The following is a 16518-nucleotide window of genomic DNA, read 5'->3' on the forward strand; positions in this document are numbered from 1 at the left end:
ATACCAGTTGGTGGCGGTAATGCACTAAAAAGTTGTTTGCCAACCGCCAAAAAACACTACATAGTAGAAGTAGAATGAATAAGAAGGGGTTGTGAGCTCCCCAAGCGGAATATGAGGGGTTGACACTTACACTCGTTAAACTTTCCTCTGTCGGTGGGGAAACAACGTGCAGAGACCGCAGTCTGAGTGAGCCGTCTGGTGGCGATGCTGAGGGTGACAGACGGCGGGCGGAGAGGCCCAGCGGCGGACCAGGCCGGGCCGGGCGGGGCGGGGTTGGCGGCGGACCGGTTTCCGGTGTGTGCGGGCGGGCGGGCGGTTTGAAAGTGCCGGAGCTCGATGATGATGATGATGGCGGCGGCGGCGGCGGCTCCGGGCGGGCAGCTCCGGGCAGCTCCGGGCTCCGCCGGCAACAGCTCTTCCACTACGAGAGTCTGAAGTGTTGGAGCCTGAATGATGGTCGGGCCAAGGTATCTGCGGCCGAGAAAGTCTATCTGTCACCGGCCGTGGACAGCGGCATCTTCGAGTCACAGGCCCTTCGGCCCAACTCGTCAATGCTAGCCAACGTGCCTCACCTACACTAGTCCCTCCTGCCTGCATTTGGCCCATATCCCTCTAAACCTGTCCTGTCCTATTTTGTAGTCAATGCCTACTATGTTGTGTTGTGCTGAAGCAAAGCAACAATTTCATTGTCCTATCAGGGACACATGACAATAAACTCTCTTGAACTATCCATGTACCTGTCCAAGTGTCTTATAAATGTTATTATCCTCCCTGCCTCAACTACCTCCTCTGGCAACTCGTTCCATACACTGCAAAAAATTTGCCCCTCGGGTTCCTATTCAATCTTTTCCCTCTCACATTAAACCAATGTACTCTGGTTCTCGATTCCTTTACACTGGATAAAATACTCTGTACATTCACCCTATCCCTCTCACGATTTTATAAACCTCTACAATCACCCCTCGGCCTCCTGCGCTCCAAGGAATAAAGTCCTAGCCTGCTCAACCTCTCCCTGTAGCTTAGGCCATCCAGTCCTGGCAACATCCTCGCAAACCTCCGCGCCCATTTCAGCTTAATAATAGTATTACTTACTGTAAAGCTGCAGCAAGTAAGAATGTCATTGTTCCCTTGTGAGTATCATATTAATAAGTTACAGAGTGTTCATAGATAACATAATTAGTCATTAAGAAAAACAATCAAAGGACATAAGTTGCTGGAGTAACTCGGCAGATCAGGCAGCATCTCTGGAGAATGTTGATAGGTGAAGTTTTGGGTACAGACCCTTCTTCAAAGACTCTAGAGTTCTGTGATCTTTGCTTCAGACTAACCGACAATTCCTTGTTTTTACATAAGTAAAACATTTGTAGTGCAAAAGGCCTGGTTCCAGTGCTATCACCGATGCCACTTTCATTTCACTGCACATCTCGTATCTTGACTCAAGATAATTCATGGTTGCTGAGGTTAGAGTTGTGCAATGTTCAAGAGCCTGATGGTTGTTTGGTAGAAAACACTTCCCATTAACAGACAGATAAATATATAATGTAGACAAAAATGCTGGAGAAACTCAGCGGGTGAGGCATAATCTATGGAGCGAAGGAATAGGTGACGTTTCGGGTCGAGACCCTTCTTCAGACTGATGGGGGGGGCGGGAAAAGGGAGGAAGAGGCAGAGACAGTAGGCTGTGGGAGAGCTAGGAAGGGGAGGGGAAGGAGGGAGAAAGCAAGGACTACCTGAAATTGGAGAAGTCAATGTTCATACCGCTGGGTGTAAACTACCCAAGCGAAATATGAGGTGCTGCTCCTCCAATTTACGGTGGTCCTCACTCTGGCCATGGAGGAGGCCCAGGACAGAAAGGTTGGATTCGGAATGGGAGGGGGAGTTGAAGTGCTGAGCCACCGGGAGATCAGGTTGGTTAATGCAAACTGCGGAGGTGTTGGGCGAAGTGATCATCTAGCCTGCGCTTGGTCTCACCGATGTAGAGCAGCTGACACCTAGAGCAGCGGATGCAATAAATGAGGTTGGAGGAGGTGCAGGTGAACCTCTGCCTCACCTGGAAAGAAGGTGGCGAAAATATTGGAGGATTATCTGTTGTATGTGATGGCTGGTAGGGTGGAAGTTGAGGACAAGGAGGACTCTGTCCTTGTTACAAGTGGGGGAGGATGTGGAGTGAGAGCGGAGCTACGGGATATAGAGGAGACCCTGGTGAGAGCCTCATTTATAGTCGAAGAGGGGAAGGAACCCCCATTCCCTAAAGAATGAGGACATCTGGTGTGGAACACCTCATCCTGGGTGCAGATGCGGCGTAGACGGAGGAATTGGGAGTAGGGGATAGAGTCCTTACAGGAAGCAGGGTGGGAAAAAGTGTAGTCAAGTGTAGCCAAGGGAGTCAGTGGATTTGTAGTACATGTCGGTCAGTAGTCTGTTACCTGCGATGGAGATAGTGAGGTCTAGAAACGGTAAGGAGATGTCGGAAATGGTCCAGGTGAATTTGAGTGCCAGATGGAAGTTAGTGGTGAAATGGATGAGGTCAGTGAGTTCTGCATGGGTGCAGGAGGTAGCACCAATGCAGTCGTCAATGTAGCGGAGGTAGAGTTCGGGGATAGGGCCACGGTACGCCTCGAACAAGGATTGTTCGATGATAAATATATAATAATCAGTAATAGGATGTTAATAATCAATAACACTAGGTAACAAAGATAAATATATAATAATCAGTAATACAAGAAATTAATAACTAATATAGTAGGTATGTTGCAAAGCCTACCTGAAGCGTCTTTGAAAATCTGCCGCTGCGGGTGTGCGCGATTTTGGCGCCGTTTAGAGGGGGCGGGTTTAAAACGCGATTTTCTCTAGGCTGTTCAAATCGAAGATGTTCAGCCTAGTTAATTATTAACGAAAAATCGCTGGAAGACCCCGTCGCAAAAGCTATTATTAGGTTTAAAGGCCTTGAATAATAGTTATAGTAGTTTAAAAATCAATCTCTAAACCCGCGACCGCCAGCAACCGCAGGGTCTCATAAAGCAGACAACTGAAGGAAGGTTGTATATTTTTACATTAAAAAGGGCTTCTAAAGATCCCGTTATACAAAGTTTACTATTGCGAGTAGCTCAATTTGGGCCCATTATATCGCGCAGTATTTTTCTGGGCATTTGAGGGCACAAATCTACCGCAATGTGAACGTTCTAAACCAGCGCGTTCCACAGGGACCCACTGGAAAGCTGATTTAAATGGGCATTTATTTACAGCAATTGAACACTGAATTCCTTCCATTTGGCCTATAAATTAATGTAAATGAGATTTAAAAATCATGTTTTATTGTGAATTATTTGTGAATATTATTTGGACATTTAGGCTATTTAAAAATGTTAATCATTTATTAAGAAATGGATAGATGTTTAGATCTAGTAATTGAAGTCTGAAATTAGCTACAATTAGGTAACTAACTAATTATATGCTTTAATTTCAGGTCATCCAAGTAAGATTATTTTATATTTGTTTCAGAATGCTTCAATCTATGATAACTGAAAATTTCATTCAGTTCTCTTAATTTTTAAGAAAGTTATGGGCTTTTGACTGTTCACGATCACAACTTTTTTGTTATGTCCATAGAAAATCAATAGGGAACAAGATGCTCATTTCCGAGTATGAAAATGGCCATAACTTTTTAAATACTTGAGATATGAAAGTGAATTAGGTGTCAAATTAAACTTATTTTTATGCTTTATCTGATGGGATAAATTACAGACTTGATTTTTAAAATCTCAACATTTTGTAACATTGCTAAATATAGGTAATGATTCTAGTGCAAAACAGAAGTATTGTGCAACTAAAGACACAATCTGTTGTAACTCATAGTTGCTGAGGTTAGTGCTGTGTAGCATTCAAGATGGTTGTCGGGAAGAAGCTGTTTTTGAACCGTTTTTGGATTCCTGTACCTTCTCTCCGATGGCAGCCTTTATGAGGCAGCGCCTCCTGTAGATCCCTTCTAAGGTCAGTACCTGTGATGGACCAGGCAGTGTTCACCATTTTTTGTAACCACCTTTGTTCTTGGGCTTTTGTGTATTGAGCTTCTTAACCAGTCCGTGATGCAACCAGTCAATGTGCTCTCTGTCTTGCACCTATAGATGTTCAAGAGAGTATTCAACCAGTTATTTAAGTTTTATTATCTGAATAGGAATGAAAATTGGCAAGAATTTAAAGAGCAATGAAAGCTGTCCAAAATCAATCGATATGGCGGCATATCAATATCAATTAATTTTGCACAGCCCTCATTGTTAAATCAAGATTGTATTATTCATTGGTTAATTTAAAATGCATTGTATATTTTTGACGTTTTAATCATAGAGAATCTGGCATGTGATTCAAAATGTATGACATGCTGTTATAATTGTTATAAATATGGATGGAAAAACTGAAAGTGCTGATTAATTGCCCAGATTCCTGGTGGAAGCCGAGAGTAACTGTTGAAAAGTGTTTCAGTCACTTGACGATGCAGCACTGAGCCATCTGAGTTTGAGGATAACATTTGTAGCCATGGCGAAGGAAGGAGTTACTCCGGCTATCAACCCCCAGCACAGATATATGGGACAACGGCGAATTCCTGTGAGGAGGCAATGGTAAGAAGCCCAAGGTTTATTGGAATGTGGAAGTATTCCCTGTATATAAGCCCTATATATTTATTTTCAAATATTAAATTGCTTGGCTTGCTGAGCTACAGAGAACATAGAAGATGGAACAATAGAGCACAGAACGGACCCTTTGGTGCACAACGTCCATGTCAAACATGATGCCGAGTTAAACGAATCTCCTCTGCCTGCTTGTGATCCCTATCCCTCCCTCCATTCCATGCATATCCATGTGCCAATCATAAAGCCTCTTCATGTCTGTCTACCACCACCCCTGGCACATTTCAGGCACCCACCACTGTGTGTGTGTGTCACTGTCACTGTCTCTGTCTCTCTGTCTGTCTCTCTGTTCTTTCCTTCTCACCTTAACGTTAATCACTCTAGTTTTTGATCTTTCCATCTTGGGGGAAAAAGGTTCTGACTGTCTATTCTATCCACGCCTTTCATAGTTTTCCCTTCAATCAGGTCTCCGTGCAACCTCCGGCACAGAAAACAAAGCAAGTTTGGGTTATTTAGGGGCGTAACTATTTAATTGCATTGCTGTGAAGTCACTTACAAACTGCACATTTTCCTGCTTAAAATATTACTTAAGGATTTTTTTTCTATTCACGTTACCTGCCTGTATGTCTCCAATATTTTAAACTGAATTCATGGGGGGATTTGAATATATATATTTTCTGGATTAATAGTCCAGATCATTTGAGTTATTAGTCCATTAGTATAATTACACTGCAAGATATTTTATTATAAATCACGAGATTTGCTTACTAAACCAAATACCGACTTTTCAAAAGCGTTTTGAATTCCTATTATTTCTTCATAGATGTATTTAAAAAACAAACTGGAAGGTGTTACTAAGAAGTAGTAGTCTGAAGTGTATTTTCTTTAATGTAAGAAGCATAGCAGGTAATGCAGCTGATCTTAGAGCCTGGATTAGTAGAGTCATACAGCACGGAAACAGACCCATGCTGACCAAGAGGCCTCATCTAAAATATCCCCATTTGCCTGCATTTGACTCAAATCTTTCTAAAACTTTCCAATCCACGTATCTGTCCAGATGTCTTTCCAATTTGAATAATTGTACATGCCTCCACTACCTCCTGGCAGTTTGTTCCATATAGCTACCATCCTCGGTGTAAAGTTGCCCCTCAGGTTCCTATTAAATCTCTCCTGTCATCTTAAACCTATGTCCTCTGGTTCTTGATTCCCCTACCCTGAGAAAAAAAAACAGTGCATTCGCCCTGTATATTGCCCTCACACACACTATAATATCACCCTCAGCACTCCAAGGAATAAAATCCGAGCCTGCGCAACCGCTCCTGAAAGCTCAGGCCTCAAGACCCAGCAACATCCTCATGAATCGTCTCTGCACCGTTTCCAGCTTAATGACATCTTTCCTCCAGCAAGGTGACCAAAACGGAACACAATACTCCAAGTGTGGCCTCAGCAATGTACCCTGTAATATAATCTCCCAATGTCTGTACCCAATACCCTGACTGATGAAAAACAACATGCCAAAAGCCTACCTTCACCGCCTTATCTACCTGTGACATCGCTTTCAGGGAACTATGTACCTGCACTCCTAGATCCCTCTGCTCTATAATATTCCCCAGGGCCCTGCCATCTTGTGTATGAATGAACAGCTGACGTACATTGGAATTCCATAATTAATCTGGTTGTTTATGCATCGTTCTTAAATCATTATTATTGGTTAGTACAAGACTCATTGGAGGTTTTTGTGTGCCTTTTGTTTCCATGCAAACAGTGTGACCGATTCACATTCCTCAACCCTTCGACGGTCAGGTCGTTTGCAGCAGCAAAATCACACGGAAGATTCAGATGGCAAAGAAAACCAGGCTGATGGGGCTTGTACCAAGGTGGGTTTGCTGAACGGTCGATTGAAGAGCATCCTGTGTCTTCCTCTTAGAATGGAACCCCGAGCTCTGGAGGATTTAACCACTAACTGAAAAATATAACAATGCCTTCTTATATTTCTGCTTTCATTCAGGTTCCTTCCAAGGTTGAGGCAACCATTGCGAGTGGTGGCGCTGTGTCTGATTCTCCGTTATCACTCGATGATTCACTTGTCCAGGCAGCAGTTGACCTTGAGAAGAACTGGAATCCTGCAAATCCAAAAGAAGATGCTTTAAACGCAGTACATTTGAACAATTGTAAGGCAGCTTGCAATTCTAATCGACCCATGACCGATGAGGTGAACCAACACGAGCTTTTAAATGAGGACAAGAGCCTAAAATTCAGTTCTGCAGCACGGGCATGTGGCAGTAACAGTGAGGGTCAGAAGTTATTGACAAACCGAGTATCTACAGCACAGACTAAAGCTTTGTTTGAAATAAAGCAGAGTGGCCATGATTTGATGAATAACCCTCCGTGTTGTAGTCGGAAAGGAACGGTCAGTTGTTCTGCAGAAGACCACATGTCTGTGCGCAGGGACACGAGGGCTGAGGGAAGAACATTACCGCTGGCCAACGGCCACAAGAGGGAAAGGCCCTCGTCTGTTGACATGCTCGATCCCGATACATCCGCCTACCCGACTGCAAAGAAGATCATGACGGAACCTGGGTGCTTGCCAGCCCAGCGGAGGTCTCCAAAAGCAAGACCTGGGGCGAAAAGGCAGGTTGGAAATTTGTCCAAGATGGATAAGAGTTTACAAACTTCCAGTAGACCCATCATGGTTAGTCCGAACCACCAGAAATTGTCGCAAGAGAAGCAGCTTTCTCGTACAAGCTGTTCCCTGTCAGTGCTGTCACCTCCCCCCGGCCTCAGTCAAAGTTTGTTAGATGGCAGCAAACTCAGTCAGTCCTTGACAGCAACAGGTACGGTCTGGTTAATGTTTTCTGTTAAGTTTTATAAGAAATAAATTGCAAGGTATTTTGGAAGGACACTGCAGACAAACTGCAGATGCTGGTTTACAAAAAGAGCCACTAAGTGCTGGAGTGGCTCAGCGGGTCAGGCAGCATTTAACCATATAACCATATAACAATTACAGCACGGAAACAGGCCATCTCGACCCTTCTAGTCCGTGCCGAACACATAATCTCCCCTAGTCCCATATACCTGCGCTCAGACCATAACCCTCCATTCCTTTCCCATCCATATAACTATCCAATTTATTTTTAAATGATAAAAACGAACCTGCCTCCACCACCTTCACTGGAAGCTCATTCCACACAGCTACCACTCTCTGAGTAAAGAAGTTCCCCCTCATGTTACCCCTAAACTTCAGTCCCTTAATTCTCAAGTCATGTCCCCTTGTTTGAACCTTCCCTACTCTCAGTGGGAATAGCTTTTCCACGTCAACTCTGTCTATCCCTCTCATCATTTTAAAAACCTCTATCAAGTCCCCCCTTAACCTTCTGCGCTCCAAAGAATAAAGCCCTAACTTGTTCAACCTTTCTCTGTAACTTAGTTGCTGAAACCCAGGCAACATTCTAGTAAATCTCCTCTGTACTCTATTTTGTTGACATCCTTCCTATAATTAGGCGACCAAAATTGTACACCATACTCCAGAATTGGCCTCACCAATGCCTTGTACAATTTTAACATTACATCCCAACTTCTATACTCAATGCTCTGATTTATAAAGGCCAGCACACCAAAAGCTTTCTTTACCACCCTATCTACATGAGATTCCACTTTCAGGGAACTGTGCACAGTTATTCCCAGATCCCTCTGTTCACCTACATTCTTCAATTCCCTACCATTTACCATGTACGTCCTATTTTGATTTGTCCTGCCAAGATGTAGCACCTCACACTTATCAGCATTAAACTCCATCTGCCATCTTTTAGCCCACTCTTCCAACTGGCATAAATCTCTCTGTAGACTTTGAAACTCTACTTCATTACCCGCAACCCCACCTATCTTAGTATCATCTGCATACTTACTAATCCAATTTACCACACCATTGTCCAGATCATTGATGTACATGACAAACAACAGTGGACCCAACACAGATCCCTGTGGCACCCCACTCGTCACTGGCCTCCAACCTGACAAACAACCATCCACCATTACTCTCTGGCATCTCCCATTCAGCCACTGTTGAATCCATCTTGCTACTCCACCATTAATACCCAACCATTGAACCTTCTTAACCAACCTTCCATGAGGAACCTTGTCAAAGGCCTTACTGAAGTCCATATACACAACATCCACTGCTTTACCCTCATCAATTTCCCGAGTAACATCTTCAAAAAATTCAAGAAGATTAGTAAAACATGACCTTCCAGGCACAAATCCATGTTGACTGTTCCTAATCAGACCCTGTTTATCCAGATGCTTATATATATTATCTCTAAGTATTCTTTCCATTAATTTGCCCACCACTGACGTCAAACTAACAGGTCTATAATTGCTAGGTTTACTCTTAGACCCCTTTTTAAACAATGGAACAACATGCGCAGTACGCCAATCCTCCGGCACTATTCCCGTTTCTAATGACATTTGAAATATTTCTGCCATAGCCCCTGCTATTTCTACACTAACTTCCCTCAATGTCCTAGGGAATATCCTGTCCGGACCTGGAGACTTATCCACTTTTATATTTCTCAAAAGTGTCAGTACTTCCTCTTCTTTGATCCTCATAGTTTCCATAGCTACTCTACTTGTTTCCCTTACCTCACATAATTCAATATCCTTCTCCTTGGTGAATACCGAAGAAAAGAAACTGTTCAATATCTCCCCCATCTCTTTTGGCTCTGCAGATAGTTGGCCACTCTGACTCTCTAATGGACCAATTTTATCCCTCGTTATCCTTTTGCTATTAATATAGCGGTAGAAACCCTTCGGATTTACTTTTACCTTACTTGCCAAAGCAACCTCATATCTTCTTTTAGCTTTTCTAATTTCTTTCTTAAGATTCTTTTTACATTCTTTATACTCCTCAAGCACCTCATTTACTCCATGCTGCCTATAACTATTGTAGATCTCCCTCTTTTTCCGAACCAAGTGTCCAATTTCCCTTGAAAACCATGGCTCTTTACAATTTTTACGATTTCCTTTCAACCGAACAGGGACATAAAGATTCTGTACTCTTAAAATTTCACCTTTAAATGTACTCCATTTCTCTTCCACATCTTTCCCATAAAACAAACTGTCCCAATTTACTCCTTTTAAATCCTTTCGCATCTCCTCAAAGTTAGCCTTTCTCCAATCAAAAATCTCAACCCTAGGTCCAGTTTTGTCCCTCTCCATAATTATATTGAAACTAATGGTATTGTGATCACTGGACCCGAACTGTTCCCCAACGCATACCTCTGCCACCTGACCCATCTCATTTCCTAACAGGAGGTCCAGTACCGCCCCTTCTCTAGTAGGTACTTCTATGTATTGTTGCAAAAAACTATCCTGCACACATTTTACAAACTCCAACCCATCCAGCCCATTTACAGAATGTGTTTCCCAGTCTATGTGTGGAAAATTGAAATCTCCCACAATCACTACCTTGTGCTTACTACTAATATCTGCAATCTCCTTACATATTTGCTCTTCCAATTCTCGCTCCCCATTTGGCGGTCTATAATACACCCCTATAAGTGTTGCTACCCCTTTCCCATTTCTCAGTTCCACCCAAATAGCCTCCCTAGACGAGCCCTCTAATCTATCCTGCCAAAGCACTGCTGTAATAGCTTCCCTGATAAGCAATGCAACACCTCCACTTCTTGCCCCTCCAATTCTATCACACCTGAAGCAACGAAATCCTGGAATATTTAGTTTCCAATCACAGCCCTCCTGCAACCATGTTTCACTGATCGCCACAACATCATACTTCCAGGTGTCAATCCAGGCTCTAAGTTCATCCACTTTTCTTACAATGCTCCTAGCATTAAAATATACACATTTAAGAAACCCACCCTCTCTTATTCTCTGATTATTTTCTTTTTCTTCTCTCTCCCCTACATTTTGGGTCAGAGTGCTACCATTCTCTGCCCCCTGCTTCACACACTGACTGCTAGCTTTCCCAATTTGAGTCCCTCCCCCCAACCATACTAGTTTAAAGTCTCCCCAGTAGCCTTTGCAAATCTCCCCGCCAGGATACTGGTCCCCCTTGAGTTCAAGTGCAACCCGTCCTTTCTGTACAGGTCGCACCTTCCCCAAAAGAGGTCCCAATGATCCAGAAACTTGAATCCATACCCACTGCACCAGTCCCTCATCCACGCATTTATTCTCCACCTCGCTCCATTCCTACTCTCACTGTCGCGTGGCACAGGCAGTAATCCTGAGATTGTTACCTTTCCAGTCCTTTTCCTTAACTCTCTACCTAACTCCCTAAATTCTTCTTTCAGGACCTCTTCTCTTTTTTTACCTATGTCGTTGGTACCTATATGCACCACAACCTCAGGCTCCTCTCCCTCCCATTTCAGGATTTCTTGGACACGTTCAGACACATCCCTGACCCTGGCACCAGGGAGGCAAACTACCATCCGGGACTCCTGTCTGCGTCCACAGAATCGCCTATCCGACCCCCTGACTATAGAGTCCCCTATTACAATTGCCCTCCCCTTCTTTTCCTTACCCTTCTGAGCAACCGGACCGGTCTTTGTGCCAGAGGCCCGGCCGCTGTCGCTGCCCCCAGGTAGGCTGTCTCCCCCACCCTTGCTCAAGCATGAGTACTTATTTTCAAGGTGTACAGCCACCGGGGTACTCACCAGTCCCTGCCTCTGCCCGTTGCCCTTCCTAACTGTTTTCTGTCTCCCGTGGTCTTGGAGTGACCACCTCCCTGTAACTCCTTTTTATGACCTCCTCGCTCTCCCTGAGCAGACAGAGGTCATCGAGTTGCTGTTCCAGGTTCCTGACACGGTCCCTTAGATTTGTGGAGAACATGGATAGGAATTGTTTCAGAGCAGGACTATTCTTCAGACTGATTGTTGAAAATGGGGGAGAAAACTGGAAAGGAGGTGGGGCAAGAAATGTCCCGACCCTTACTGTTACCTATTCATGTTCTCCAAGGGATGCTGCCTGACCCGCTAGGTTACTCCAGCACTTTGTGTTGTGGCTCAAGATTCCAGCATCTATAGTCTATTGTGTATCTCTTTCTTTCATGTTCAATCCATATGGCCAAATGGGTGTGATGGAGGTTGGAATTCAGCAAAAGGCAACGGGTCCGAGAAACTGCTTTGTAGCGCACCTGCCAGTCAAGCCTATGATTGTGGATGCAGAGAAAGTATCTGAGTTAAATCTTGTCCCGTTTGCATACTGTATAATCCACCATGATGTAAAGCGGTTGACTGATTGAATTGATTGAAAGATACAGCATGGAAACAGGCTCTTTCATCCACCAAGTCTGATCCGACCATCAATCACCCGTTCACATCAGTTCTATGTTATCCCACTTTCTCATCCATTCACTAGACATTAGGTGCAATTTACAGAGGCAAATTAATCTGTAAATCCCCACATCATGGCGGAAACTCGGCAAGACCAGCAGCATAATCAAGGACGTGTCGCACCCTGGCCACTCCTTCTTCCCTCTCCCATAGGCAAAAGCTTTCGAAGTGTGAAAATGCACACCACCAGATTCAGGGACAGTTTCTTCCCAGCTGTTATCAGGCAACTAAATCATCCTACCACAACCAGAGAACAGTACTGAACTACTATCTACTTCTTTGGTGACCCTCGGACTATCCTTGATCGGAATTTGTTGGCTTTACCTTGCACTAAACGTTATTCCCTTATCATGTATCGATACAAATGGCTCGATTGTAATCATGTATTGTCTTTCTGCTGACTGGATAGCACTTACAAAAGCTTTTCCCTGTACCTCGGTACACGTGACAATAAACTAAAATAAACTGAAACCAGAGCACCAGAAGGAAACCCACGCTGTCACATGGAGAACTTGCAAACTCCCCGCAGACGATACCCAAGGTCAGGATTGAACCTGGGTTTCTGGCGCTGTGAGTCAGCAGGTTTACCTGCTGCACCGCTGTTATTTTGGTTTTTGGAACCATTTTATTGTAGTATTTCCAGTCTTCGTATAAAATGTTGAGAGTGAAATCTATTCATTACATATTTTTAGACTTAAGAGATACAACATGGAAACAGGCCCTTTGGCCCACTGAGTCCGTGCTGACTAGTGATCACCCCTTACATTAGAACTACCCTAGACACCAGGGAAAATTTTACAATTTTTTTACCAAAGCCAATTAACCTACAAACCTTTACGTCTTTGGAGTGTGGGAGGAAACCAGAGCACTCGGTGAAAACCCATGCAGTCACAGGGAGAACGTACAAACTCCATACAGGCAGCACCTGTAGTCAGGATGAGTTGTTTAGTGTTTTTCTGAGAGTCATTAAGTGCGGTATTTAACGACAGCAAGTATGACTACCACGGTAATCTTTGTACTTGCTTTTGAGATCTGTGCACACTGTGTGTGCTCGCAGAAGTCTGTGTTGTATGACTGCTTGTCAGTACATTGTCCTGTTTGTATGTGGAGCCACGTCAAAGAAGATTTTCTGTTGCGACAGACAATAAAGTTTTCTGAATCTGAATCTGAATCCGGAGGCAGCAACTCTACCGCTGTGCTACCCCTAATATAAACAATAATCGTTTAACTAATATCTATTTCTATCTTTCTTTCTTTCTTTATTTTGAACAGAATAAAAGAATAAAAAGCAAGTGTGAAACAGCAAACAAAAAACAAAACAAGAGTATTTATAAAGTGTCAAACAATATCTGTATGTGTCCGAAAAGGAGCAGGAAGAAGCCAAAGCTTATTAATCCCACCCCTCATTCAACTGCTTGTAATTATCTTATACAAATTTAGCAGCTATATGTACACCATATGTACACCAGCAGCTATATGTACACCAAATTATTTACATTTATACACTAATCAAATATTTACAAAGCCATACAAAAAAGAGAGAAAAAAATAAAAAGAAAAGAAAAAACCCTCATACACTATACAGTATCTTAGTCATATATACAACCCATCACCCTATAATCACCCTTCCCAATACAATCAGTATAACAAATATCCCACTCACAATCACCTATCCTCATTCCAATATCCTTTTAAACAAGTGTTTTTGTACATCTTTTTAAACTGAATTATGTTTGTGCTAAGTTTTATCTCCTGTTCCAGGCCATTCCACAAATTTGCACCACAGATTGCTATGCGCATACTTTTAAGTTGTTCTGACATTGAATTTTTTTAAATTATGTTCCCCTCTCAAATTTGATCAGCAACTTTTGTTACTGCAATTATTTTTCACACTTATTGTCTGAAGTGAAGGTATTTTGCACAATGACTCTGATGAACATCCTGCAGGGGAGTCTGCAGACTCTTTACGCTTGTTTTCATTTAATTCCAGGCGGGTGTGAGGAGGTGGTTGCCCTGGCAGAAGCCGGGGACATGCTGCTGCTATCCAATTGGGGGATCCCCAGAGTGGTCCTGGAGAAGTATCACAGCCTGGGGGTGGTGAGCATTTTTGAATGGCAAGCCGAATGCCTCACACAGCACCGTGTATTGGAGGGAAGAAACTTGGTTTATTCAGGTACTTTACTGTTTAAACACTTGAGCTGATTTCACTTCTCTGCTGGGTGAAATGGGCCTAATTTAGACAAAGTAGGGGGTGCCTTGCAGTATTTATATAGGCTAAAATATTAAAGATAACAGTAATATTTATTTTTGCATTTTCCATCCGATTCTCCGGAAGCAGTGTTTTTTTTTAATGGACAAAATGATGCCAGTATGCATGATTAATAAATATGTCACAACGCCATAGACCCGATTCAATCCTGATCATTGGCGAGACCAAGTGCAGACTCGGCGATTGTTTTGCTGAACATCTTTGCTCAGTCGGCCTTGGCCTACATGGTCTCCCGTTTGCCAAACACTTTAACTCCCCCACCCATTCCCACACTGACCTTTCTGTCTAGGCCCCCTCCATTGTCAGTGAGGCCAAACGCATATTGAAGGAACAGCATCTCATACTTTGCTTGGGCAGCTTACAGCCCAGCGGTATGAAATTAATTTCTCTATAACTTCACAAGTAACCCTAAAATTAATTATTAGGAGGGGGGGGGGGGGGGGGGGGAAGAAGAGAGAGAGAGAGAGATGAGGTAGAGGAGAGAGAGAGAATAAGAGAGAGAGAGAGAGTAAAGAGAGTAAAAAGCAGTAGAAATGAGAGAACGAGAAAGAAGAAGAGAGAGAGAGAGAAGAGAGAGAGGAGAAGATAGAGAGAGAGAGAGCTGAAGAGCGAGAGCGAGAGCAGATGGAGAGGGAAGAGAGAGAAAGAGAGTAAATGATGAGAGAACGAAACGAACAGAAGAAGAAGAGAAGAACGAAAGAGAGAGAGAGAGAGATAGAAAGAGAGAGAGAGAGAGCAGAGAGCGCAGAGAGAGAGAGAGAGAGAGAGAGGGAGAGAGAGAGACGGAGAGGGGGAGAGAGAAAGAGAGAGAGAGAGAGAGCTGAGAGAGCAGAGAGAGAGAGAGAGAGAGAGAGAGATGAGAGAGAGAGAGGAGAGAGAGCGGAACAAAGAGAGAGCGAGAGAAAGAGAGAGAGATGGAGAGAGAGAGAGCGAGCGAGAGGAAAAAGAGAGAGCAGAGGAAAAAAAGAGAGAAAACAGAGGAGAGAGAGAGGAAAGAAAAGAAAAGAGGAGAGAGACAGCAGAGAAAAAAGAGGATAAGAAAACAGAGAGAAGAAGAAGGAAAAAACGATGAACAAAGGAGAAAGCAGCACCTCGCTCCCTCCATCCCTCTCTCCCCCTCTCTCTCTCTCCCTCCCCTCCCTCTCTCCCCTCTCTCTCTCCCCTGTCTCTCTCCCCCTTCTTCAGACTGATGGACTGTTAAGTTCATCTATATATATACTTGTTATCACACAAACAATAATGGCCTATCGTGTGCTCCACATGTTCTTGATTATTGTTGCTTTTTGCATATCTTCCATTCATTTCTCCTAAGTAGTTGAAATCTCTCATTCCCCTTTTCCCTGCCTCTCAGCCTGGAGAAAGATCCCGACCCGAAATGTAATTCCTTTTCCTATTCCTATTCCTTTTCACCAGAGATGCTGCCTGACCCACTGAGATGCACCATCTTTTTGTACTTGACTTTGGTTCAAACCAGCATCTGCAGTTCTTCTCTACACAATGATGTTTAACTTTCAGGATATGCCAGTACGCCGTACTGAAGCTTACCATCACAAAAAAAGTGCTGGTTTTAGCTCCCTTTTTTATTCTGGGCTCGCCTTTTCCTCACGTCCTTAATTTGTTCTTTCAGTCGGTCATTAAAGAAAACGACACTCGTCTTGCGTTTGTAATTATTTGATCTTTGAAACCCTTCTTGGTAAAATTACTTGTCATTGAACACTAGTTAATAATTTCATGTGTTTCTCTAAAATGACCAGATTATTAAAGTTTTGAATTAAAAAGATCACAATGAACATGAGTGGAAGACACCAAGTTGATAAAAGAATCGGATAGCTCAGTCGGTAGAGCATTGGACTTTTAATCTAAGGGTGCAGGGTTCAAATCCCTGGTTGGGTGATAGCTTTCTGCCGCATTGAGTAAATATGCACATTTACAATATTATCATTCGCCATTGCAATCCAAACACTTCTGAGATGTACAGTGGCTTGCAAAAGTATTCATACCCCTTGAACTTTTCCACATTTTGTCACGTTACAACCACAAACGTAAATGTATTTTATTGGGATTTTATGTGATAGACCAACACAAAGTGAAGTGGAAGGAAAATGATACATGGTTTTCAAATTATTTTACAAATAAAAAACTGAAAAGTGTGGCGTGCAAAAGTATTCAGCCCCCCTGAGTCAATACTTTGTAGAACCACCTTTCGCTGCAATTACAGCTGCAAGTCTTTTGGGGTATGTCTCTACCAGCTTTGCACATCTAGAGACTGAAATTTTGC

At 43.2% G+C, this 16518-nt stretch overlaps 1 protein-coding gene across 4 annotated transcripts in view; it reads left to right on the forward strand.

The window, feature by feature from the left end:
• The first annotated feature begins 373 nt into the window (after nucleotides 1-373).
• Nucleotides 374-16518, forward strand: part of polq (DNA polymerase theta) — an 89442-nt gene continuing 73297 nt past the window's right edge. For 2 of the 4 annotated variants that reach the window (XR_004414070.1, XM_033033424.1), the window contains exons 1-4: nucleotides 3942-4616; nucleotides 6391-6502; nucleotides 6634-7459; nucleotides 13962-14144. Coding sequence is in view for 2 of the 4 variants with exons in the window: in XM_033033424.1 (XP_032889315.1) it covers nucleotides 4534-4616; nucleotides 6391-6502; nucleotides 6634-7459; nucleotides 13962-14144 (1204 nt within the window). In the remaining 2 variants the exon portion in view is untranslated. Of the gene's footprint in view, nucleotides 468-3940; nucleotides 4617-6390; nucleotides 6503-6633; nucleotides 7460-13961; nucleotides 14145-16518 lie in introns of those variants that run through there. The other 2 variants (XM_033033423.1, XR_004414071.1) reach the window with 2 other exon arrangements.

The sequence above is a fragment of the Amblyraja radiata genome, chromosome 14 (genome assembly GCF_010909765.2).
Source record: "Amblyraja radiata isolate CabotCenter1 chromosome 14, sAmbRad1.1.pri, whole genome shotgun sequence".
In the NCBI taxonomy this organism is placed as follows: Eukaryota; Metazoa; Chordata; class Chondrichthyes; order Rajiformes; family Rajidae; genus Amblyraja; species Amblyraja radiata.